The sequence below is a fragment of the Micromys minutus genome (genome assembly GCF_963924665.1).
Source record: "Micromys minutus genome assembly, chromosome: 18".
Taxonomy (NCBI): Eukaryota; Metazoa; Chordata; class Mammalia; order Rodentia; family Muridae; genus Micromys; species Micromys minutus.
This window is the reverse complement of record NC_137953.1, coordinates 9,756,909-9,784,198: the sequence shown is the minus strand read 5'-3', so window position 1 is coordinate 9,784,198 and position 27,290 is coordinate 9,756,909. Positions and strand designations below refer to the sequence as shown.

Genomic DNA, 27,290 nt, shown 5'->3' with positions numbered 1-27,290 from the left:
GAATCTGGAAAATGGTGCTGATTTCCCTACTCCTAAATATCATAATTCAATTTTCTCAGCTCTTATAACAACCTATTCCTATGGCAGATGAAAGCCAAAAGCACAACTCACTTTATTTGTAAGGGCAATAAAATATAAATGCTATTAGTCTGCATCCATTTCTGGGATTTCTTGCCTGGTTCATCTTTATATGCAGTTTCAGGCTATAGGATACATTGACACTCATTTTCATCCCTGGTGTGAGCACTTCTGCTCACTTCCTCTCTAGGGTAAGAATGTCTGAGGTATATAATTCCTAGAGAAATGCATTTCTACTAAAAATGTTGAATGTTTATTTTTTAAGGAGAGGAGAGATGGGGCGAGGAGGCATAAGTGTTGTTGCAATAATAACTATCAAAATCAAAGTCATGAGTTGGACGATTTTCCTTTCCCAGGTGAATCATGATGATCAGTGCCCTATACCGCCTAAGATTTCTATATAACCATGAAGCTGCATCGACATGTAAAGAAATGTGAGTCTATTTCGATGTGTTTCTATAACTATGAATTGTAACTGAGGTGATTGGCATTCTAATTATGCTCATTGGATCGAGAAGAAAGGCATATATGTATCAGAGCATTGCACTATGCCCCATAAATTGTGTAAATTTTCCATGTCAACTCAACATAAAATTCAGAAAACTATTACTCCTAAAACCCATATATGAACCTGAGCTATTCCAATTATCCCTTTATGTTAACGATGAACTTATTTTTATGGAACTAAAAATATAGAAGATTGGAATTGACCTTCTAGACTATGAGAGTATCTTTGTATGTATTTTGCATTTAGATATGGGTGTTTTACTTAAATAAAATCATAACTTTATTCCCCCAGAAAGTTTTGAGTTATACTAATTCCACTTTATTTGATGGTTAAACTGGCAGGTCCGTGGCACTCTGTGATTTTGAAGATTTATATGAAGCTGTTAGTACCACGTAATTTCCTTCAATATCAGGATGATCAAGATTACTTAGTAGGAAATAGTGCCTTCTTTCTGGCTTCGTAACACTAGGGTTTGATTCCCAACACCAACATGGTGAGAGGAGAAAAGCATCTAGCCTCTAACCTTCACATATATGCTGTTGCATGTGCTGATAAATTACACAATAATATGTTTGACATTAGTAATTGAAAAGATAGTAGTTATGCATCATTTCTTACTTAAAATAGACAAAAAGTTCGAAGCATGATAGCACTATGTAAATGTGGACAGAAAAATAAAAACTATCTGCTGTTTTGTGTAGTTGGGACTGAAAATACATCATATTGGCCACCACTACTATGAAGTATGGTAAAATGACTCATTTTACTCCCAAACAAGTAAATGGGTCATAATTTAGGGCATAGTCAAATATCAACTTCTATAGAGATCCAGACTAGGCTAGCTGATCAGTCATACCCTGGAGTCATAAGAAATCTCTTTAGGGACTCTGTTTGTGGCTGTGTCTTTTCACATGAAGTGATCTAGGAGTTGAGTTCAGGACTTATACAAGAACTGAAATGGAAAATAATTGCTCTCATGGGATCTTGTTAATAGGCCACATCTCAGACTTATTCTGATGGGTCCAACTACCCTTATTTCTGGTGTCAGGAGTAACTACCATGAGATGTTTGTTCTACATCTGTGGGTACTGCATCTGTTTAGTACAAATGGACAGGAACAGGTAAATAAGGAGACACCTAGTGTAATGAAGTCCTGAACCTGATGTGGGAAAAGAAGAATGGAATGAGATAACCACTCCTTAGATAATAAAAACATGCACAAAAGAATACAGTATACTCTTTAAGCATGTGTGCACTTCTGTGTGTCATGGATACTTTGAAATACAGTGTTTCTTATCTTAAATACAGTGTTTCCATTTAAGGAGGAAAAAGTGGTATCTGGTATATTAGCCTCTGTTCATTCCTTTCTCTAGATCTTTTTATAGTTCCAACATGTCTAAAGGAATTAAAGTTAGTCTTAAGTCATGTATCTCTTTGTAGATAGAATAAGACTCTGAAAAAAATAAAATTCTATTTTATGTGCCACAACATAATATAGAGCAGTCTGACCAATGTTATTAAAGTGAGGAAGTTGCTGAGGAAGTGTAAATGAACCATTGTGCAGCTCTCCATATTGATAACTGTCAGCTATATGGTTGAGTTAGGTAATGATACTACTTAGACTTCAACATTCACAAACACATCTCTGTCTTCATGAATCTTCAGGGGCAAAGAAAATGGGTCCTTTTTCTTCTGTGCAGTTATTCTTAAGAAGTAATGGAAGCTTGGGAATGAAGTGATGATAAGACTTGATCTAGCTATTGTCAGATCCAAGGGAAACAATAAAATAATAAAGATGTAAAGGGGCTACTTTTTAAACATTATTGCAAATTTTGAGATTACATCATTTTGTCCTTCCCTTTTCTCCCTCTGAAACCTTCCATATACCCATCCTTGCTCTTTTTTTTTTTTTAACTCAGGGCCTCTTCTTTATTAACTGCTATTTTTACACATACAAACACACACACAAACACACACACACACACACACACACACACACACACACACACACATTCACACAAAGAGACAGAAACAGAGAGACAGAAAGAAACAGATGGAAAGGGAGAGAGAGGAGAGAGAAAGGCTCTCCTGTCACTAAATGTATAAGTGAAACCTAGGTATATCAGAAGCTATACTCAAAAAGTGTTAGTAAATGTGTAAGGCAGCTCAGGCTGCCTAAACCTGAACTGGAAAAGGACAACAGTAGACATTCTAAAGTGGACAAGGGAAAGGCCACAGGTACTCAACTTTACACAAAGAATGAATACTAAGACTGGAAGAAATAGTTATCCACATGGAAGAGTTCACAAACTGGTTAACTAAAACCAGATGGTCTGCCCTGGAAACACATATATGATGTAACATTATAAAAACACTATTTATAATGAGGGATACAGTCTTTGGAAGGCTGCTTTACTTGATGGGTATGGAATAAGACATGTATCTCTTTTGAGGCTCGGATGGTACATCACTGGAGTGAATGACCATGTTTCAGGCCTTTGTATGGTCAGAGGAGAGAGAAATAGGTCCTTTTATGGGAAGAATTAAATGGTTTGGGAGAAAGCAGAACTACTTTCTTTGTGCTGCATCCTTATGTTTATTCACTCGGAGCCTGGCCAGTTGCTATTTCTCTTCAACATAGCTCCGTTTTTGCACTATTTGTCCCCCCCTAACTTGCCTTCCTCCTGCTTTATCTAAGTTTCTAAGTCAGGAAAGCAAAGACTTACTAGAATACTGATCCATTATAGCTGAACTGAGGTTCTCAGTCTAACTATGGATTTTTTTAAACATCTTTTTTTTAATTGGATATTTTCTGTATTTACATTTCAGATGTTATTCCCTTTCTCCTCAATCTCATCCTCTCTCCATCTCCCATTGCCTCCATGAAGGTGCTCTCTCTCCCAACCAACCTCTCCCACTTCAGCACATTGGCATTTCCCCTATACTGGGAAAATGAGCCTTCACTGGACCAAAGGCCTCTCTTCCCATTGATGCCAGAACATCTTGATAATTTATAAAATATGTCCTCCTCCCAGAAGTAATATTGAGATTTAAAAATAAAAACAGTCAAAAGGGACACTGGCCTCACTTCTATCTAATTAGGACAAGGCTTAACACTGCCTTTGTGATTCTTGCTTTATATATCAACAGAGTTGCTGATGTAGGTTTATATAATTAGAAGCTTTTTTTCTCTGTGAATCGCACCCAAAAAAAATGTAGACACCACTTTGCAATTATTTATCAGCATGCTGAACTGTTCTTAATAGCTTATGCCCTGAAAGGGTGATCAAAGTTAAAAGGAAAGTTACATTCTAACTACACTTTTGTATGTGCCTTGCATACTGGGCTACAAAATAATGACCTTCTAAAAGGAAAGAAATGGAAGTTAATATTGCATATATAAAAATCAAGGTCATTCTATTCCAGTGCTGGTTGAGATCTAAACCATGGGTGATGACTTTCGAAATGAATCTTCCCAAGAGGCTCCAAGAGGTGAAGTTTCAGAGCACAGGGTGATTCTGTTTACAGGAAGAACAAGCTGCAGTGCAGTGTGAATGGGGCTCCTGACAGCCATGAGGGACAAGAATAAGGTTAACTGGATGCAAGGAAGAAACACAGCTAGACTGCCCATTGTTTCTGAGGAAGTAAACAAATCTCTGCTCCAGTTTTAGACTTTCCAGGGATCTCCAATAATGTCAATGCATTGAAACATTTGATATTTGAATACTGTTGACTGGTTTTTCTTGTGTGATCTTACCACTTAGCCCTACACATATTCAAAAGTTGCAGTCAGACTTAGTTATGTTTGTTGCTAAGTAGGGCATGGCAGGGGAGGGGAAGTTATGCTGATGATCTGTCCATAAGAATTCATTCTCACAAACAGAAACGCATACCCTTCCTTCCCCCTGGTTAGGTAAATGTCTTCTCAATCTCCAGTTTAACTGTTGTTCTGAAACCTTCCTTAATCCCTAGACATCTGAAAATATACACCCGCTATTATAGTAGTTGGTACATGGAAATGGGTGTTTCTATTTGCCCATTAGTTTGCCTGAATCTTCCTCCCATTTTTTTCACCCTAAGACTCTGTCATTCTTTTGCAGCATGAAGAACCTACTTAGTAAAGAAAAATGAGAACAATAAATAAGCTATGGAATGAAGAATTCATTTATCCTTAAATATTTCTAAGACGAGTCATTTTCCCCACATTTCCTATTCATTTGTGATGTTAATAATTCCATATGTATTCAGAATCTCAACAAATATTTTTCAGGGTTATGAGAGAACTTAGGAGTGGCACTCCTAGTTCTGTGCGGGGCCCTAACAGAAAGCTGTGCTTAGAAGGTTTTCAGAATAAAGCTTCCCTTGGAGAAGGTTCATCATCAAAAGGAGAAATAGTCCCACATCTGTCCTTGATTAATTTGCTGAGACCAAACCGGCAAATCAGTATACAGAGGGTCAACTAGGCTAGTCAGATCAGCTGTTCATTTCAGGCCACACAATGCGACTACTTTCTTTGGACAAATTCATTATAAAATGTTAAAAAAAAAAAAAAAGTAAATGGAGAAACAGATCCAACTTGTTACATATGAATATGCAACAAGAAATGACAGCATTTGTATCAACCTATAAAACAGTATCAGGGCAAGGATATAATTGTGATTCCCTCTACTACATAGTGCAGTGTATTGCATAGTACAATATACTTCCTGACCACAGATACTAACCTTCTTCATAGTTAGAAATAACTAAAGAAAAAGGTATCACAAGAGTAAGTGGGGCTGTAAAGTGTTAATTTGTGGGAGACTCCTTGGGGCCAATGAGTATTCCCTCCAACATGGAACTGTTTGAAAGTGTTCCTGGAGCAGAAACATCCATTTCCAAAACAGTTTCTATTAGGTATTGTCAAGAAGAAATTCAAATCATCCACAATTACATGGTAGGAGAGGCTAAAAATGCCAAATGTCTAACTTTGCTCGAGGGAACATGCCTTTGGTGCTTCCAAGGCTCAAGGTACCCTGGATGGTGCTGCATATCTGGAAAGCATGCGGTGAGAAGTTGATTGGAGTCTGAAGTTTGAAGTTATCACCTGTGTAGTTGTAAGGACCCAAACCACACCTGTGGCCTGTCCATAGCTACCCTTAGCCCTAGTCAAAAATTAGAGACGCCTCATACCCATGCCATTACTTAAGCTCTTCATGACTCTTGATCATTGGAAAACGTTCAGAGGAAGCACCAACCTTAGCTGACAAAGATAGCCTTCAAAATCATGAGCCTTGAGTCCTCTTAAGAACCTTGACACTGACACCTATTACCAGTTATAATCAGTCAAATTTTTCGATCTATAAACCTTCTTTGTGGATATGTTTTCTCTCTATATGTATTTATGGACCCATGAGATCCACAGAGAATAGATGGCCCCTTCCTGTCAGAGGAAATGGATTCTGGGTAGGCCCAAATGCTTCAACACTACAGGTTTACCTAGGTTCTGGATCTTTGATATCTACATATGATTCTGCATATTTGGAGCAGTTGTACCTTTTATGAAGGGTGGCTACACAGGCTCTGCTATGACTCCATATAATTAGTTCTTAATCTCTACACTGGGGATAATGTGATTTGTCCTAAAAATGGTAATAGAGTTCTCCCCCTTTGACATACACATTGTGACTTTTTAATTGTATGCAAGTTTTATTTCTGCAAACATTCTGTCTATTCTCTTCTACTGAAAAGCCTTTTCTAATTATATGAAGCCATTCCTTACTCGACTGTCTAGCTCTGCTAGTTTTTTCTTTCCTTCTGAACACAAACCACCAGGCTAGTCTTTAGTTGATCTTTTCTGTTTTAGTAATCATGACCCAAGGAAATGAGGTCCTTGGGCCTAAAATTAAATACATTCCTCTATAGTTCATGTTAATTGGGTTTTTTTCCATACATGCTATCATATCTAAGTAATGTTATCCTTCATTGTGTCTTGCACCTGTATACATATACCATATGTGTGGTAAGGCAGGATCTAAGAAGCTCTCCACCCAACATCCTCTCTTCATGTTTCTGTCTCTCAAATGTGAGCATGTGTTGGAGCCACTAACGTTTCTCTAACTAACAGACTATAACAAAGAATGTAATGCAGAACTTCTGGGATAAAATTAAACAAAGAAGGAAATGCCCATTTTACTCCCCTTTCTTGTTCTTTAGGGAGATTATTCTGAGTGAAGTCAGATGTTTTCCCTGGCTGCATAGATTTTGTCAACCGACACAAGATAAAGTTTCCAGGGAAGAGGTACTTAAATTGAGAAAATTTTCCCAACTGATTAACTATAGGCAGGTGTATAGGACACTTTCTTGATTGCTAATTGACCCATCTCATTAACAGTGTCACTATCCTGGGGAGATGTTCCTGGGTACTGTAAGAAAGTAGACCATGTAAGTCTGACTGACCAGTAAGTCAGAAGATAGTGTTCCTCCATGGCTTCTGCTTCAGTTCCTGCCCAGACTTCCTTCAATGATAGACTGTGACGTGGAAGTATAAAACAAAATAAATCCTTTTCATCACAAATTTCTTTGATCATGGTCTTTAATCACAATAGATGCCCTAATTAAGACACAAGCCAATTTAGAATAGGCTACAAGGGCAAAGGACTCGGAGAATCCTGTGGTCAACAGATGCAAAAGTGTGATGCCTCAAGTGAAACACAAATGCAGGGGTTCCACACACCATGTGAGTCTTTTACTTATCAATTCATGAACTGACACAACAATAGCAACACCTTGATGTCGAGCTCCTCAGAGACTGCAGAGCAGCCCCTTAACAAAACTACTGCAATTCCACAACTCACAGACACCATGACCGATACCATGACACTGTAATCACAGTCCAAAACTACTAAATTTGGCTTGATATATTACACCGTAATAGCTAGCCAATATAGCATATGCTTTGCCCAAAGGAAAACTATTAATAAATGGCAGCTTACAGGACATGCTACATTTTTTTTGTAATTGCAGCAGCTACACTTAATCTGGATTCAGGGGTGTATTTGTCTATTTCAAGCAATTTTTCCTAATTAACCCTGATATTTGATGCTGAACTAACCTGGACCTCAGATGGTGCCAACTGAAACAACAGAGGCTGGGGAGGTGGTGATGATTGGGAAGGCAGTTAAGAAAACTTCTGCCTGGCACCTCTAATGGGCAGCTCACAGCCACCTGTAACACCAGCCCAGGGGTATCTGAGTGCTTGTCTAGCCTCTGTGGACACATATCCATGTTTGGCACACACACACACACACACACACACACACACACACACACACACACACACATACACCCACACAACCCAAATATAAAATAAAATAAATACTTTTTTAAAATTGGAATAGTGCCAGTTATAAATGCCTATCAAGTTTATAAATACATTCAAAAGAAGACAGGGACATGGTAAGCCACACCTTTAACCAATGGGAGCCTGAAGCAGAAGGATCACTTGAGCTTCTGAGTTCAAGACCAGGTTATAAAAGACTGGCAACACTATGCGTATAAATCAGACATGTGGGCACATACCAATACAAGGACGTAGGTGAGGTGGTATTTATGGACTCCACACAGAAAAGACTCACAGCAAATGGTTCTCAGAGTTGGGTTCACACTACAATCCTGCCTCTGTCCACACAACCACATCCCTTTTTATCTTGTTGACACAAGGCTTATACACTCAGTGCTCTCTGCAGGGGACATGAAGATCAATCTGCAAAGATTTACCACCAACAAAAGGCTGCCTTGGTAGAGGATGATGGCGTGGACTGGAAGGATCCCACCAGTAAGTGAGCAATCAGAAAGTTGGAGTTGGCATAGTTTATCTTAAAAATTAAGCTGTCTTAGCTACTGCTCCTCTCTTTCTTCTCTTGGACCAGTGTCACCCTCTGGATGCTCTTTTTTAGTAAGGAGTTTCCTATAAATCTATCCCCAGTCACTGTAAAACCATTTCCTCTCAGCTTTCTGTCTTATCTTGATTGCCAAGGACAAGACTAAATATTGTGTTTGGTTATGACCTCATCAGATCCAAGAGAGAAAGAACATTTTAGAGTTTACTTTTGGAAAAACAAGGATGGCTTACAAAACACAAAAGAAGTATTCGCACAGTTCCTTCAGCTCAAACAAAATATCATTGCCAAGAAAACTTGCCCATTTGATCTGAGATTCTTGTAAAATTAGTTCTGCCCAACTCTAACTTAATCCGCTTTTGATATGTGCTATATTCTAATGGATATTATTTGACTATTAACTACTTCTAAATGCTTTTTAAACATGTGGTAGAGGCTATGTGGTAACAAAACTAACATATCTTGTCTAAATTCAGTACTTCACTACTAGGAGTAGCACAAATTTTTAATCGCAATACCCAGGAGGGAGGATTCCAGGCAAGCCAAGAATACAGAGTGGGACCTTGTCTCCAAATAACAAATACATAAACAACAAACAAACAGACTTCCAGAGTTAATACTAATGGTACCCTAGCTGAGACTATAGCCAGTCCCAGCCCCCTCTCTTTTCTTCCCCACCGCCAATGGAAGCCACCTTGTGTCAGATTTCAGAAGCATGGGCCAACACAGTCCAATTGAGTCTATTACTTACTTTCTCATGAATATTCCTCAACTATTTCTACCTTTCCAGATAACCAAAATCACCGGCCTAGCCAGTCCTCCTCCACCAAATTCTCTTTGGGCTTCCTTTCATCAGTGTCCATCATCTGTTCTCTCAGTGGGAGATCCTAAAGGCTGCCATTTTCATACATTCATGTTTAGAAAATTATAATGTACATTTCAAACATCAAAACCAAAGCCGAGTTCCAGAAGGCCATACATAACCCATGAGCTGAATTGTTTGATAAAAGATGAAAAAGGACTGCCTAGAAGAAGAAAACCACACACACAAAAAAAGTAATTCTAAATTCCATTCACGGTGACTACCCTGAGAGAATCGGGGCGCATCCATCTGCTCTTGTCTAGACACAAATTCCTTTCCCCAAGGAAAGAAACTGCTTGCTTGGAAGGTTTTCTTATAGTTTAAAATAAGCATTTCAAAAATAATCACAAATGGTTTATAACTCCAGGAGGACGGATGGCACATTTAATTCTGAACCTTGAGGAATGAATACGGAGTTGGATGCAAAGCCTTATTTAGCTTACAGTGTTCGTCAAAACCTAGCTTGATAAACACAGTTTAATTTGGCATCTGTGAGGTTTAAATACTTAGATTGCATTAAGATGCAGTAAAACACTTGCGGAGAATTTCTTACACATGATTTTTAAAGATTCTGATTTTGATCATTAGATATGTAATTCTAAAAAGAAGAGATAAAAATCTCTGAAAGCAAGCATCATTTTTCTCTGGTTTTAGTTTATATCAATAAACAATTTTGAGTTACAACTCCCATCCGACCTGCGGGAGATGAGCAGATGGTTTTAGATCTCAAGGAGTTGAGATTTGATTAAAATTAATACATGTGCACAGGTAAGAAAGATGTGTAGAGCACACAGAGAGAGAGCAGGAAACACACACACACACACACACATATATACACATATATGTTAAACAAATGTGTAAATTAGGAAGTTTGAAACGCCAAACATTATAAAGGTACCACATAAATGATTTATACTCTAGGGGCAAAGAGATGTGGAATTGGCTGATGTGGTAGAGGGTTGGAACTTCACAGAGCCAGAAAACATCAGCAACATAAGAAGGCAAGTGAAATAGAAAAGCAAACCAGGAGGGGACATCATTTGACTATAACAAATAGCATTTTCCTGGTTCCTATCTCAGGCCCCTGAGTTCCTTTTTAGCTTCCCAAATCTAAGCTATTTCACAAGGTCTCCAGCAATACACAACCATCTACCTCCCAATGTGCAACTCACAGCATTGCTTTTCCTTCTTCCCTTCAAGTAGAAGGCACTGCCATCGTCTTTTCTCTTGAGGAAATGTAGGTGATGTGTCATATCATGGCTTCAGTTTAGAAAATAAATACATGCTAGCTACCAACCCAGTGTCTGACAACATTCAAAGTACATTCCTCTACTTCACAGGCACCACCACAGATCTAGATCATGGCTATCTTTGAAATTACAAAGCACATCAGGGCTCTGAGTCCATACTGTCCTTCAGGCATATATAGACATTGATGCCTTGCTTTTCGGGTTTCTGTTAGTCTATGAGTGCTAGTTAAATACTCACAGACAGCTTTGAATTCACAGCACAGGGATGTAGAACTGTGTCCACATTCTTTCTGGTCCATATTCCCCATCTCCAAGAGCATGTAGATGACCTAGTTATGAAGCTATATTGGATTTTTTTAAGTTGTATTGTATGGGATGGCTCTTGCACACTTCTGCCTAGTTTGTAGGATGTGTATAAATCATAGAACTTAGAGTAAATGACTAAGCCAATAAGAGAAAAGTGTTTGCATGAACTGTACAGATAAGTATTTCTAACGCAAAAATTATTCATAACCTGATTCCAAGATTAACTTGACTGTATTCCCAGATGGTGAAATAACCTGGACAGAGCTATCAGACCCCATTTTCCCAAGAGATACACACAAACAAATACTTCACAGGAAAAACTAAATGCCAAGCTACAGACTTCTTTGAGGAAGAGTTTTAAATAATCATCTTACCTACAGGGAATTTGTTTAAACTGAAGGTCAAACATTTTCCCCAAACCTAAGGTGAGAAGAGGGCATCTGTAAACAAACAGTTATTTGAGCTCTTGGGTTCATAAATATGTCGTTTCTCTCCCACAGTATAGCTTTCCTCTTTAGAGACAGAAGTCACCAGGCTTCATATTTCTATCCTGAAAGGGAGACTACTATGCTGGGAGCAGTTGACATCATAAGTAAGATTTTTTTCTCTGCATTAGGAATCCCACATTCAGGAGCAGGAAAAATGGCACAGCAGGTAAAAAGCATTTATTGCTCTTGCTCAGAATATAGAATCAGCTCATTGCACCTGCAAGAAGGCTCTTAGCCATCTGTAACTCTGGTTCCAGGGATACCTCTTCTGCCCTTTGTGAGCTTTAGTACATACATAGCCCATGTACACACACATATCCAATATTTACTTTCAAGATAAAGTAATACATTACAGATTGAAAAGCAAATTAACAGTGAGATGGCTTAGTAGGTGATTGTCACCAAACCTGACAACCCTCAATATTCAAGTTTTACTTTAATATCCTGTTGCTGTCATAAACACTACGACCAAAAGCTACTTAAGGACAGTGGAGTGTATTTTAGTTCACTGTTTTCAGTCTATCATGTAGGGATCCCAAGGCAAGAACTCAAGGGAAGATCCTGAACATAAGATCTGAAGCTGAGACCACACATTTCACAACTACTGTGCTTATAACTAAGTATGTTAGCAGTGGGTGCACTTATGGCCCCTGTGCCCCCTGCATCAGCCTGCCTTTGGAAATGAAGTCAGAAGATGAGTCTGTTCAATGATGCACTCACTACCAAGCTGTGGGCAATTTGTTATAATTCACATTTTATTGACTGGGGCCAGAAAATATGCCATTTAAGTATTTAATGTGCCTGCTGCAGATCTCTGTTATTGTGCGCTCATCAACCCACATTAGTTTCATCAGAAATAGGTAAATTTTCAATATAATGAACCCCTACAACTTCACCATACTAGAACCACACAAAGTTATTTTCTTAAATTTAACTCAGTATTCGTAATAACACAGCAATTGCTCTTAAGCCAAAAGCGTTGGCACTGCTGAGGAAGGGGAATTATTTGTAGAAAATAAGCTGCAGATGACTCTGTCCCTCATAGGGTATCTTTCCACGTCCCAGCCACTTAGGGAAAGCTGTCAGGTAGTATGGTAGGCATCTCTTTCCAGCCAGGTGTCCTGCATACATTCATGTCCTGCGCAACCGTCTCGCCTGCAAGAATGAGGCCGCACACGAAATAGGATCCTTCTTCGGTAAACTTTATTATCCTCGAGAACCAGCACTTGCTACACGTGACGAAGAAGAAGAAGAAGACCAAGAAGACGAAGAAGACGAACAGGACGAACAAGATGAACGAGATCCACGAGACGAACGAGACCAATGAGAGACCGGAACTATCTAGCCTGTCCCCTTATAAAGGGATCAGTCCTTGCCTTGGACGCGGAGCCCCCTGATTGGTTGAAACTCATCAGGCCCTATGACGCCACGGGAGAGGCAGAGCTCAAGGAGTGGAAAGTTACCCAGCACGTGCGCACATGGCTTGTTTACTGCTAACTCCAGCCAGATGTCAGCGCCATCTTGTAATGGAGAATGTGCAGGCGGCGCCCCACACATTCACATGTGTAAATGGCCCACACTTGGGCACATTTCTGCCAGCCATGTCCTATTTGGTCAAGGCCCTCTGAAAGCTTTGTCGTTGACTTAAACCTTTTTCTCAGTTGTAGAACTCATCTGAGTCTACAGTACAATATGTCTTTATGCTCTGTTTTTTTGTGTATCTCTTAGAGGATATTTGTGGCTACCTTGGAGTAGTAGCTCATAATAAATATTATTTTGCCCAATCTAGGCTCACCCCAGGACATCTGTCAATGTCCACAGATGTTTTGTTGATAAAAATTTGGAGTGGTAGAAGGAGGAGATGCTCAAATAATCTAGACAGTCACTGCCAAGGATTTCTTTTTTGACTATTCTATATTGCACTGACAATTCTGTCACCAATCCAAAGACACATGTAACTTTAATTCTTTTAAACTTATTTTTAATAATGGTTCTTAGAAGTCTTAACTTCTCTTTTAACTCCTTCACTCACCATTGGTAGCGGGAAAGAAAGGATATGGGGAAGTGGACCTGTTTATAAAGGTTCTTTGGAGCAACTCATGCCTGTTTTGTCTGAAAACCAGCAGTTAAGTTCACAGGTTAGCAGTGGCAGCTCGATGTAATCATAAGCACCTTGTGGATACACTAGCCATCCAGTCTGGTAAAACAGAATAGCAACTACGATTTAGCAGCAGTGGTGCTACCCACAAAAAACAGCCAGGCCTCAGTCTTGGCTGAAGACAACAGAAGAGCCCAAGAAAAATGCCAGGAAAAGTTCTCAGCTGTGCATCTCTCAGGGAAGCGAAGATCAGTGGAGATGAAAGGCCCACAAGCACTGCACAGCTGGCTCTCTAAAGAAGCCTATATCACTGTCTGTCAAGTCCTATTATATCTTCCATACAGCATGTGTCTTCTACAGGTCACTCAACATGTGTCTTGCCTCCACAGGAATATTTATCTCAGTTGACATCACTCTGTCAATCAGCAAGAGTCTGTGGAAGCAACAAGAAACTGCAGTACACCACCAGAAGTTCTTTGGTGCATTTTTCTCTGTGAAGTCCCAACAAATAGAGCTCAACTACAAAATGGAACTCCGACCAATACATGCATGATGTTAGCAAAGAATTCTTTATCACGTGCCCTTTCACATGCTTGATTTAGCAGAACATCCTCTCCCTAATGAATCTAATCAAAACAGACAAAATATCTAATCCAAGGCAAAAGAGATAGAAGTGTCAAGACAAAAAACTAAACATAAAAGTACACCTGACAATTTGGTGTGTGTGTGTGTGTGTGTGTGTGTGTGTGTGTGTGTACAAGTGTGTAGACGTGAATTCACACATCTGTGTTTATATGATTGGGAAGTATGTGTGGAGGTCAGGGGTTAATGTCATGTTTCTTCCTCAATCACAATGAACCATTTAATTTTGAAGTGGTATATGTAACTCAATCTAGACCTCAGAATTTTGGCTACACTGGTTGCTAAGTACCAAGATCGACAGTTAAACACTCTGGCTGGCCACTAAGCTCCAGTGACCCCTACCTGTCTCCTCTTCCTTGGGGCTGGGATTACAAACATGCACTATTGCACCTGAACTGTTTACATGGGGGTAAATATGAAAGTTCAGTTCTAAGTTCTTTTTTATTGGTTATTTTATTTCTTTACATTTCAAATGGCATCCCTCTCACATCTCCCCTCCCACTGCTTCTATAAAGGTGCTTCCCCACCTTATCTCCCACTCCCCCCTGACCACTCTAGCATTTCCCTACACTGGGGCATTGATCCTTCTCAGGACCAAGGACCTTCACTCCCTTTGATGCCAGATAAGGACATCCTCTGCTATATATGCAGCTGGTGCTATGGGTTCCTCCTTGTGTGTGTGTGTGTGTGTGTGTGTGTGTGTCTGTGTGTGTGTGTTTTCTGCTCCACTCTTTGTCCCTGTATTTCCTTCAGACAGGAGCAATACCAGGTTAAATTTTTGAGAAGGGTAGATGAACCTACAGCCCCCCCCCCCTTTGTTGGGCATTCATCTAAACTCATCCTGTTGGGTCCTAGGAGCCTCTTGGTTTTCTGGCATCTGGGACTTGCTGGTGGCTATCCCTGATTCCACATCCTTCGATTCCACATCCTCCTTTGCTACAAACCTCTGTTAAAATTCTTGACCCTCTGTATATCATCCTTGTCATAACAGATCCTGCCCCCTTTTCTTCCTCCCAGTCCTTTCTTCTTCCCAAGTCTCTCCCATTCTCTACCTCCGGTGAATATTTTGTTTCCTTTCTAAGAAGGAGGAAGAAGGCAATAAAACAAAAGAGAGTGGAGGGGACAAGCAGCTTCTTTTATAGAGAGTCAGGAACACATGTCTGTTGCCAGGTAAATGTGGGGTGAGGCCTAGACAAAATGCTAACACAACAGAAATTTGTCTTCATAGAGTTTTTGTTTTGTTGGTGGTAGGTTTTGTTTTGGTTTTGACACAAAGTTGGGTAGATAAGCTGTTATAGGTCTGGAAAGGCTTGTATTGTAGATTTAATCAAAACACCCCAGTTTTAACTCTCAGAGAACTGTTAATTTTAATTAATTCATTTATTTTTAAGAAAGACTGCCTTCCACAAGGACATTCTTGAGCTTTACCACCCCCAGATATGTTCTGCATACTATACAGTGTCTTTATCCAGCAGGATCACCCACATTTTTCTCCAGGATATAGCTTGGAAAGAATCTCCCTGACACTTTGATTCACACCTTCTCTGAAAACCATCAGATCTGAGCTTAGCCCCATACGCAATACTTCAGATTAGTCTGGCATACCTGTGTAGCTGCACTGCAACCTACCTTTAGGCTTCTGCTGGGATACTTCCTCCCCAACTGTCAATCCATAGGCTCCCTGCCATACCACACCAAACTTTTTCAATCAGCCATATTTAAGGCTACTTCCTAGGCATAGATCAGGAGGTGCAACCTACACCCCAGCCCAATTGTCTCTGTCTACCCAACTTCATCCTACCCTTTTCTAAACTCTGGGCCCAACCCACCCACATATTCTCTCTTTAACAACAAAGTGTTCTGCCCATATAAGATGAAGAGCTCTCTCTCCCTCCCTTCCTCTCTCCCTCCCTGCCTCTCCCTCTGTCTCTCTCTCTTTCACACACACACACACACACACACACACACACACACACACAAAACTCAGATCTCACAACAAGAATTTAAAAAATATGAAAATTCTAGCCAATATCTTGTCTCTAAAACTCTCTAGCCCTGTAGAAATTCTTGCCAAAGAGAAGTACATAGATGAACTCTAGGACACAGATTTAGAACTTCATCAAAGGCTTCAAGAAGTTTAAAAAGAAAAAGAACAAAGGAACAGCTGTATGAAATTAAAGAGAAGGAGATTAAGGAAAATAAAAACCTGTGTGATGTCCCAGAAGGGTGAAGAAAACAGTGAAGACAATCTAGGACTTGAGAATAGAAAATAACCAGGAAAGAGAAGCATTAAAGAAGACTTAAGCAGAAATGAAAATAGAATTGCAAAACCTAATTAGTCAACTAGGGAAGCCTTACAAGTAGAATGCATTGAACAGAAGACAGGATATTGTAACTCAAGAATAAAGTAGAGGATCTATGCTAAATAAGCAAAATATACAAAAAAGATTTTTAACCCAGAAAAGAAACATACAGGAAATGTGTGACATGATCATTTAAAAAAAAAAAAAAAAAAAACTTTTGAATTCTAGGCAAGAATGACAGAGACATATCCCACATCAATGACAGATATCAGATCTTCAAAAACATCATACAAAACAAACAAACAAAAAACAACAATTTCATACAAGCTGGTACAATGACTATGGCAATCAGAATGGCAGTTCCTCAGAAAATTAGACATAGTACTACCTGAAGACTCAGCTATACCACTCCTGGGCATATACCCAAAAGACACCCCAACATCTAACAAGGACATGTTTATAGCACCCTTATTTATAATAGCTAAAAACTGGAAATAAACCAATTACAAAAGAACACATATGGTATGCACTCACTGATAAGCAAATACTAGCCCCAAAAGCTTGGAATACAAAAGAAACAACTCACAGACATTATGGAGTTCAAAAAGAAGGAAGGCCAGAATGTGGATGCCTCAGTCCTTTTGCAAAGGGAGAATAAAATAATCATTGGAGAAAATACAGAGACAAACAGAATAGCAGAGAATGAGCAAAAGATCATCCACAGACTGCCTTACCTGGAGATCCATCACATATGCAGCCACTAAACCGATGCACTATTGCTGATGCCAAGAAGTGCTTACTGGCAGGAACCTCATATGGATGCCTCCTCAGAGGCTCTGCCAGAGCCATACTGATACAGAAGAGGAGGCTTGCAGCTAACCATCAGACTGAGCATGGGGATCCCAATGGGAGAGCTATAGACAGGACAGAAGGAACTGAAAGGGTTTGCAACCCCATGGGAAGAACAATGGCATCAACCAAACAAACCCTCCAGTGTTTCCAGGGACTAAAACACCAGCCAATGAGTACATATGGAGAGACTTGTGGATCCAGGTGCATATGTAACGGAAGATATCATTATTTGGCATTGATGGGAGGAGATGCTTTTTGTCCAGTGAAGGCTCATTTTTCCCATGTAGAGGAATGCCAAGGTGCTGAGGTGGTGAGGGTGGTTGGGAGTGGAAGCACCTTCATGGAGGCAGGGGGACCAGGAGGGGGTTGGGAGTGGGGGTGGGAGATAACATTTGAAATGTAAATACAGAAGATTTACAATTTAAAAATCAGAAAGAAAGAAAAGAAGAAAAACAACTAGGCAATTAAAAGCATAAAGGCAATGGCTTGAAGCAAAAGGCATGGGAATCAGGCTGATATGTTAAAAAAAAATTCAAACAAAAGAAAGACATTCCTATACACTACAAGAAGTACACAGAACACCAAATAGACAAGACAAGGAAGGAAAATTCCTAAGGCATATAATAACTAAAACACTAAGTATACATAACATATCATAAGCTTCAAGATATAAAATGCAAGTTACATGTAAAGGAAACCCATCAGAATAAGAGGTGATATTTCAATATCACTGATATCCAGAAGAGCCTGGAGCAATGACTTCAAAGTCCTCAGATACTGTGAAGGTTAGCCTAGACCTATACCTTGCAAAATTCTCTGCCATAAGTAATGGGAAAAATATTTCTAAAATACAAATAACCATATATATACATATATATATATATATATATATATATATATATATATATATATATATATATATATACATATATTCAAGAACAAAACCTAAAAAAATGCAGGAAGCAATATAATATTTTGGGCATAAGACAAGAAAAAAAGGAGAGAACAGGTGTAAAGGAAGCCATAATTTTTAATATACAAAAATCTAACAATAAAAAAAATCAACAACATAATGCCTCTAATTAACAAACACATTTTAATAGTAACTTTCAATACCAATGACCTCGATTCTCCAATAAAAAAGAGGAAAGCTGACTAAATGAATTAATAACAAATATCTATGTATCTGTTGTCTAAGATAAACTCATATTAGATTATAAAGATAGGCAACAGCTTTAGAATGGCGAATATAGACAAATCTGATCAATCACACACACACACATACACACACACACACACACACACACACACACACAAATAAAGCTTATTAACAAATGGTGCTGGAAAGGCTAGATGCCCATTAGTAGAAATATAAAATTAGAGCTATATCTATCATCTCACACAAAAATACATCTTGCACTCCAAATGATTCACAGACCTAAACATGAACCCTGAAACACTAAATGTCTAAGAAAAGAATACGTAGGCAGTACCCTATATAATATAGTGTAGGGAATGGTTTAGTGAATAGGACCACATTTGCCTAATAATTAAGGCCAATAGTGGACAAGTGGAACCTCATAAATCTAAAAAGCATGTGCATAGCTAAAAAATGAAATGAGTAAGACAGAGCTATTGACAGATCAAAGAGCAATACCAATGGGAATAGGAGGGTACCAGGGATGTGATAAGGGAATGAAGGAAAGGCAGAAAGGATCCTAATTAGGGAGGTGAATAAATGAGAAAGAAAAAAGAGTAAAATAACAGCTAGGGTATTTAAAAAAATAAAAAAGCACACAGTGAAAACATTTCAAAGCACATGGGGGAAAAGCCCACAAGGACTAGACCCAATGCAAAGAACTAAAAGCAACTAGGGACTAAAGCATGCTGAGATCAGGAGAAATCATCTCCTCTGGAGAAGAGCACAACAGTTGATTTCCCAATGCAAAGTGCTCAGTCCTGAAAACACACAGAATCAACCTTGCACAGACTACGCAGTTAGAAATATATCTGTGTTACATATATGTATATTTGTTCTTTAAGTAAACTTTTTTATCTAGGCTGACAATGAGCCAAAGGCTACCTAAGATAAATTTCGATATTAGTCACAAGAAGCTCTGTGTTGAGTAGTTATTCAGACTTGTCCAAAACCTCCAGAAGCATTACAAAGTTTTGCTATTGTCCTTAGTTGATCCCCAGAGACATAAGATAAGTCCATATTGCAGAAGACGCTATGAACTTCAGACATGGAGTTCAGAGGCCCCCCCACTTTAAACTACTTAAATGCTTTCTCTCTGAGAAACAACTTTCATGGTAACAGAATGTGCCATGTAAGCTTTCAGAGAAGGAAAGCATACAATAGCCCTACCTAGCTATGATATTTATGGACCACAGCAATGACCAGCATGGCATGTCAAACCTAAGGGTAGAGTTGTGCTTTATTTACCTTGTTAATAACAACTCACTTAATATCTAGTGACCAAGAGGGAATCATGGCCAGTACTGGCCAACATTTTCCTTCATTTTCATGCCAACATAGAATTCTCTCTCTCTCTCTCTCTCTCTCTCTCTCTCTCTCTCTCTCTCTCTCTATCTCTCTCTCTCACACACACACACACACACACACACACACACATATATGTATATATATTCAAAAAAGAAAATTAGAGAATGAAAAAAAGATATTACACATCTTTATATTCTGTTTCCTATCCAACTAGCGTCCACTTTCCTTGACATGTATTTTCATAACCTTTACCACAGTATTCTTTAAAATATTTACTATATTTTTCTGTTTGTTATTTCCCTACTACCCTTCAATAAGTTCTTTCAAGTGGAATCCTTTGTGTCCTGCTCATCTACTTTATGCAGTGAGGAATGGGACATTACTATTTCCAAAAATAAAGTATGGTGGTTTAGTTTACCATCAACTTGGAAGAACTGGGAATCACTAGGAAGACGGAGTTCCCTGAACATGGTTATGAGGATTCTTGATTACCCTAAGGTGGGAAGACACATCTTAGTTGTGGGTGATCCTGTTCTTAGAACAGAATCAAAAGGAGAAAGTCCAACACTAGCATCTATCACTCTGATTTTCCACAGTGAATTTGATGTGGTCAGCTACCACAATTCCTTGTCACCCTGATTGTCCTCCACCATAATGTAGTGAATTCTTAAACTGTGAGTGAAAATAAACTTTCTCATTAAAGTAGTTTTTGTAGTACTCTTATAATAGCAACAGGAAAGATAACAAAGCCTGTGGGATCTTTAGCTATATCATTTGAGAAAGGCTGGAATGAGAATTTTAAATGGTTTCCCAATAAGCAATATGCACTGCACCTCAACACAGCAACCTTCAAAATTATGGCTCTGGGTTTTTTAAATTAGTTTTTAAATGAAAAACAAACTAGAAAATTATTTACATTTCTAGACTTTGAATGAATAGTGTTACATTTTCTACCACAACTAAGTAACTGTTCTTGCCTTAAGTAAGTTGTGACCCACTGAATACTACTACTTTTGTTTCCTTTCGTTTTGTTTTGTTTCCTTTTGTTTGAGACAAGAGTTTTTCATGTAGCCCTGGCTGTTTTGGAATTAGCTATCTAGTCCATGCTAGTCTCAAATTCAGAAATCCACTGCTTCTTTGTTCCAAGTATTAAGATTAAAGGCCTGTGTCACCAGGCCAAGATACCATTTATGTTGCTAAAGTAGCCAAAGAAACAATAAGAAAATCTGTTTATCTTGGGAATACTATGTTTCTTTTTTTAAATCACAAAATCATATATAAATTGGTAATGAGCCCATATCTTTATTTTACACAACTATTTTTAAGGTTGGGTAGATATTCAAAGGCGATTACCCTTTCAGCAGCGCAGCCAGGTTTCTCTGAGTATTTCACATCAACCCTTCCACATTCCCATTGGTTACCCCAGCTTCTTCTAGGTTCAATTCTCTCAAGAAATTGATGAAACTATGTTTTAAAGATTCACACTTAAACCAACCCCTAGTCAGATCCAAACTTTTGTGTAGCTTTGAGACCATATTCCTGTCTCTGAGCAGTTTCACACTTCTACTTTCTTATCTGTAATTTGGAAAAAATCTAAATTTCATTGTCTATTTTCTAGAATCCTTGTGAGAACCTAGCAATATTACACTTGAAAATGACAAAATAATGCATATACATGGAAAGCAATAAAAGTGGTTTTTGTCTGTAATTCAAATATAATCTCTAGAAACAAGAACATCCACATTTTCCACATGTTCCTTGATACATACAAATTAGAAGAATCAAGGATGGTAGAAGATAATGTAAAGCTATGTTCAGATATAGAAATCAGTCATAGCACTGATATTTGGGGCAGATGTAACATCCATATTTACCTGTTTCTGAAAGCAATTTGGTGGCTTCCAGCACCTTCTCTGTGTAGACCCCAGCCTCATAGTTTTCCATCTCTGCGTTGATGATGTGAATGACCCGGGCTGCTCGGCCCCGTATGGCCCCAGCTGTGCGATCCAGTGTGTCCACATCTCCCTCTTGCAGGGCAATCACACATTTGTTCACATCCTCCAAGATATGGTTTTCTGTGAAGAGGATACACAGTTTATGACTTTGTACTACTAACAGCCTAAAGACCAATCTAAAGCCATGGGAACTCTTCCAGTTGAATTGAATAACTAATAACAGTAGATGGTATTTAAGGGATATCACTTACAATTACAATAGTCCTTGTGCAACTTGAGCACCAGTTAGAGGGTTTACCACACAGATATTTGGGGCAAACTATGGAAGTGTCTGGCTCAGTGGCTGTGCTTGCTACTTTTTCTCAACTTTATGTATCTCAGTAGAGGGAGTCTCGGGGAGGAGGAGTGGCTTCGATTGGAGTGGCCTGTGTGCACATCTGTGGAGCATCTTTATGACTAAAGCCTAGCTCACCTTGAGCAGTGAAACCCCTGGGATATGTAACTGGTCCTGGGTTATATAATTGAGTAGACGTGGTTAATGTCACATCAGATTTCAGTCAAGGCAAGCACTGTTCTCCTGTCATGGACCACTCAGTAGCAGACAAGCAAGCAGGAGTGTAGCTAACTCTATAGAGAAACACACATTCTCACAGTGAAGCAAGTCCTGTTTTATCTCTCTGTCCAATGTCATGCTATAATTGTGTCCTTTGAGTATGTTTAAAAAGCACAATTCCAAGGAAATACTCAAAAGTTTAGTGGTCTAAAGAAAAATGGTAATAACTTTCAGCTGAAAATTATACACAGACACACACAGACAACTGAAACTATGGTGACCAACTGATCACACCTCAAATTCACAAATTGAAATTTCAAGCATGTCTGTAAGCATTTTCATTATTCTTATGCTCTAAGTTACATTTAACACTAAGAAGGGTCAGTGAGATGCCTCAGCCCTGTAAAAACACTTCCCACCAAATCTGATGGCCTATGTTCTGTGCTGGAAATCCAGATGATAAAATGAGGGAGGTGACTCCTGTGAATTGTACTCTGACACCCACTAATTGACCTTGGGACATGCACACATAGATGGATAAATAGATAGATAGATAGATAGATAGATAGATAGATAGATAGATAGATAGATGATAGATGATAAATATAGAGATGAATAGATAGATAGATAGATAGATAGATGATAGATAAATGATAAATATAGAGATGAATAGATAGACAGATAGATAGATAGATAGATAGATAGATAGATAGATAGATAGATATAGATAAGTGGATGGAGTGATGGATAGATAAACAAGATAGTTAAATGAATGGCTAAATATATAGCTAAGTAGTTAAATAGGCCTTAAATCATTGATAATCCAAGAGCTAGGAATATAGCCTTGTGGCAATTTTTGGTATTCAAAAATCGTTATGTTTAATATATACACACTAAGAAAACTCTGGTTGTTTTCATGTCATGTTCTGTTCTACATGTACTTTATGCTTATGGTAACTAGTAGGATTTCAACGCATGCTATCAAACCTCTAAAAGAATTGCCAAAATGCTTTTAAATATCTGTACATGTATCTCTCTTCTTTAAATAAATTTGTAAGAAAAAAAAAAAGAAGTGAAAAGCAGATACATAAAACAGTAAGGATATTTTATAGTTTTTATTTTTATTTATTTATTTGTGGTACTGAAGATTGAATGTAAGTTATTACCCATTTGGTCAGTAGATGCACATTACTTTTATCTTTTCGTTTTTTAGTTTTTTGTCTAGTTTAGTTTTCAATTTTGAGAAAAAGTTCCTCTAAAATATTCATGATGATATTGGGCTTACTCTGTGGCCAAGGCAGACCTTGAACTCCAGACTTTCTTGTCTTAGCACCTTAAGAACTGTGATTATGGGCCTGTATGTCCAGGCTTGAATAAAATCATCACATTGTCTGAGATCCATCATTAAGAAATAAAACTTGAGAAGGTGATGTATTGCTGAGGGCTGATCCCCCTTTGGAAATTTAGTTCTCTAGTAACAGATATTCCAGAGAGATCCCACCTCTCTCCTCTTACAGCATGGGAATGCGGGGAGCACAGTTGTCTGAGGGGGGCCCTCTCACAAGCACCTTCATCTTGGACTTTCTAGACTCTAATTCTGCGAAAAACAGATGGCTGTTGTTAACAAGCCAGCTGACTTCTAATTCTTTTATTGCACTGAACAGACTAACATGAATACAGAACACACATACACAGAGACACACAGACGTACACAGACACACATGCACAGAGTACATGCTTTCAAACAGAACTAACTTGCTCATCGCTGTCTTACAGGATCTAATAACCTTTTAACATTATAGCAACCAAATTCAATGACTATTATGAAGCTTGGATTGTTAGCTATTTACAAAGTTTCTACGGGTACTTCTAATTTAAAAGTTCCTAGAGGAGGAGAATTGAAATCAGTGTCCAGCTAATCCCAAGCTCCTATAGATATCTTCCTCCCTCCATCTCTCTTCTCTCCATCCCTCCCTACCCCCCTCTTTTCTTTAAACCAAGCACTAGGCACATATTAAAGCACAGAGCCTGTGGCAGCAGTACACATAATACCTGCACAAGTTCAGCTCAGAGGGGATCCCTGCACTGTACAGGGGAAAGTAGACTCATGGTCTCTGGCAATCAAGAAGCTATTTGCTATTGATATATTCTGGCAAAGGGAAAAATCAGTTTACTCAAATGGAGTGTCACTAGGTATATGAACCACATTCTAGAGCAGACCCCATGACTGGGAGCAGTTGACCATCACCCAATAAACTCCATATTTTATGTGTTTAAAGGCGGGAGGGATTTTTGGGTTTGTTTGTTTTGTTTCTTTTTGGCTTTTGTTTTTGTTTTTTATTGTTTTGTTTTTTATTTTGTTTTGGGCACTTTTGTCTTATTTGCTTTTTTGTCTTTTTTGTTTGGGGGGGTTGTGAGGGAGGAAGGGAGAATAATGAGTGAGCTTGAGAGGAGTAGGAAAACATAAAACATATTACATAATTTTTAAAAGTAATTTATACAAAAGCAAGTATGTAGAGGTGGCTGTGTGCTACTTTAGGAGACTAATTTAGAAACTTCCAGGTATGATCTGCTATTCACAATACATTAATTTTGATCTCATTCTATATTGCCCTATAAGACACTACTTGGTGTGTTCAAATCATTCTGTTTAGTTTTTAGTTTATTAAATGTATTATTGCTGCTAAGTCTGAAAGGAAGATTGAGCCACAGCCACAGTATGTGTGTGGAGGTCAGATGACAATTCTATGGACTCAGCTCTCTCCTTCTACCCTGGGCTCAAACGCAGGTCACCAGGCATGCGTGACAAGTGCCACTTCCTGCTAGGCCATCCTGTCTACTCTTAAGATTCTGATTTCTATATTCCTGTGTTTTTTGTTTTTGCTTTGCTTTCAGTTATGAATTAGAAGGGAAAGATGATAAAGGTGTCTATAGCAAGTGGCTAGCAGTCCGTTTTTCTTAAACTTACAAAAATCAAAAGTTTCTAATGTTGATATTTTCTTGACAGAAACAGTCAATGTTGCAAAAATATCCAGGAAGGGCGGGTTTTTTTTTTTTTTTTTTTTTTAAGGAACTCCCCATAAACATCCCTCTCTGGAATCCGGATCACCTACTGTGAACTCACCTAAGCAGGCAGCTTAGGGAAAGGCTGAGTCAAAAGAAAGTTTGTAGCGAATTTTAAATACAGAACTACAGAGGGTTGCCTTAGCCTCCTTCCCTGCAGGGATAGGTTCCTTAGGACATTCACACACTGTCCTGGCCCCTGAACTGGAGTAACCGTAACCTGATACTATGGAAAACGTGTGTGAAACACCACTGTAAGAGCAAGTTAGCTGGTGCTTTTCTGTGCAGTTGGAGAAGGTGGTGTTTCACAACACAGCAGACTACAAAGCAGAGAAGGCTGACAATTATGTTGTTCATCTCTCTGCAACGGATCCTTTTACAACGATCTAAAAAGTCCACTTCTGACCCAATATCATATTGATATCAAAGGTTTTTTAAAAACCATCTGGGAGTGGTCACAGGAGGGTCCCAGATGCCCAGCCCCCGTTCAAAGTATGGGGCTACCCACCCATCTAAAAAAATTTAACTGAAAAATCTTCCTGTCCAAAGGAAAGATGGGGACAAAAACAAAATTGGAGCAGAGACTGAAGGAAAGGCCATCCCTGCCTGGGAATAATCCATGCTGTCTGCAGACACCGAACCCCAACACTGTTCCTGTTGCCAGGAAGCACTAGCTGACAGGAAATTGGTGTGGCTGTTCCTTGGGAAGCTCTGTCAGTAGCTGACTAATGTTGATGTGGATGCTTGTAGCCAACCATCAGACCGAGTTCAAGGACCCAGGCTGGGGAGCTGGCGGGAGGACTGGAGGAGCAGAGGGGAATTCCAACCCAATATGTAGGCTGTCCGAACCACTCAGTGTTCCCAGGGAATAGACCCCCAACCAGGGAGTGTACAGGGAAGGATCCCTGGCTCCAGATCTCCAGATACATATGTAGCAGAGGATGGCCTTGTCTGACAGAAATGCGAGGGAAGGCACTTGTTCCCAGAGAGGCTTGACACCCCAGTGTAGGGGGAAGCTGGAGAGATGGGGCGTGGGAGGGCGGGTCGGTGGGTGGGTGGAGGAGCATCCTCATAGAGGCAAAGGGAGGGAAGAGGGCAGACTTGGGATCAGTGGCGTGAGGAGGGGTAACCAGGAAGGGGGATATCATTTGAGATTAACCCAAGAAGAAGCAGCGCCATTATAAATAAAGCTTTGATGAATTGAAGAAAAGAAGCTCAGTAAAAAAAAAAAAAAAATCTGTTACAACAAAAATGTTTTTGAAAAATTGAATAGTGCCCTTTGTTAGAGAGTGAATAAAATTGGTTTAAGTATTGCTTAATTCTACCTAATTACCCATTTACGAAATAACTCGATTTTCAAATATGTTTCGTTTTTGTTTGGTTTGAGACATGGTCTGCTTATGTGACTGCAGCTGTCCTGGAACTTACTATGTAGACCAGACTGGCCTCCAAGTCACGGAGTTGCACACTGTGTACTAAATCTAGAGGTGTGTGTCTCCAGATTCATGGTGTTTGTTTGTTTGTTTGTTTGTTTTTAAGATAGTTTGCTAAGCAATTCTCAACCTTTCTCCAGTTAGAAATTCACACTATTTAAACATTAGCCAGACTTCTCTCTTAATAGCAGCTACACTAATTGGCAACATATGTGAAACAAAGCCTGTGATCATCAGACTCCCCTAAAATGTATGTGTATTTTGCTAACAATAGCAATGAGTCTGAAAAAGAGCTGCATCTGCCCATGTAGACATGAATGCTTTGTTCAAAAGACATTACTTGGTGTGTTCATGGATTCTCGGATTCCTTGTGATAACTTCCACTAGCTACTGTCTGCATCCTTAGAACAGTGTGCTTGAAAACATCAAGAGTTGGTGAATTCTTCAAAGGCAGAAGCTACATCCGATTCAGATTTAAATTTCTTCTAAGACTCTGCATATAGCAGGTACTCA

At 39.0% G+C, this 27,290-nt stretch overlaps 1 protein-coding gene across 4 annotated transcripts in view; it reads right to left on the bottom strand.

Moving 5' to 3' along the window:
• The window catches only part of CTNNA2 (catenin alpha 2), a gene marked incomplete at both ends in the record, with an annotated part of 909,395 nt that overhangs the window by 77,472 nt on the left and 804,633 nt on the right, over nt 1-27,290 (bottom strand). For all 4 annotated transcript variants that reach the window (XM_080932244.1, XM_080932242.1, XM_080932243.1 and 1 more), the window contains one exon: nt 21,648-21,848. In XM_080932244.1, coding sequence (XP_080788370.1) covers nt 21,648-21,848 — 201 coding nt within the window. The remainder of the gene's footprint in view (nt 1-21,647; nt 21,849-27,290) is intronic.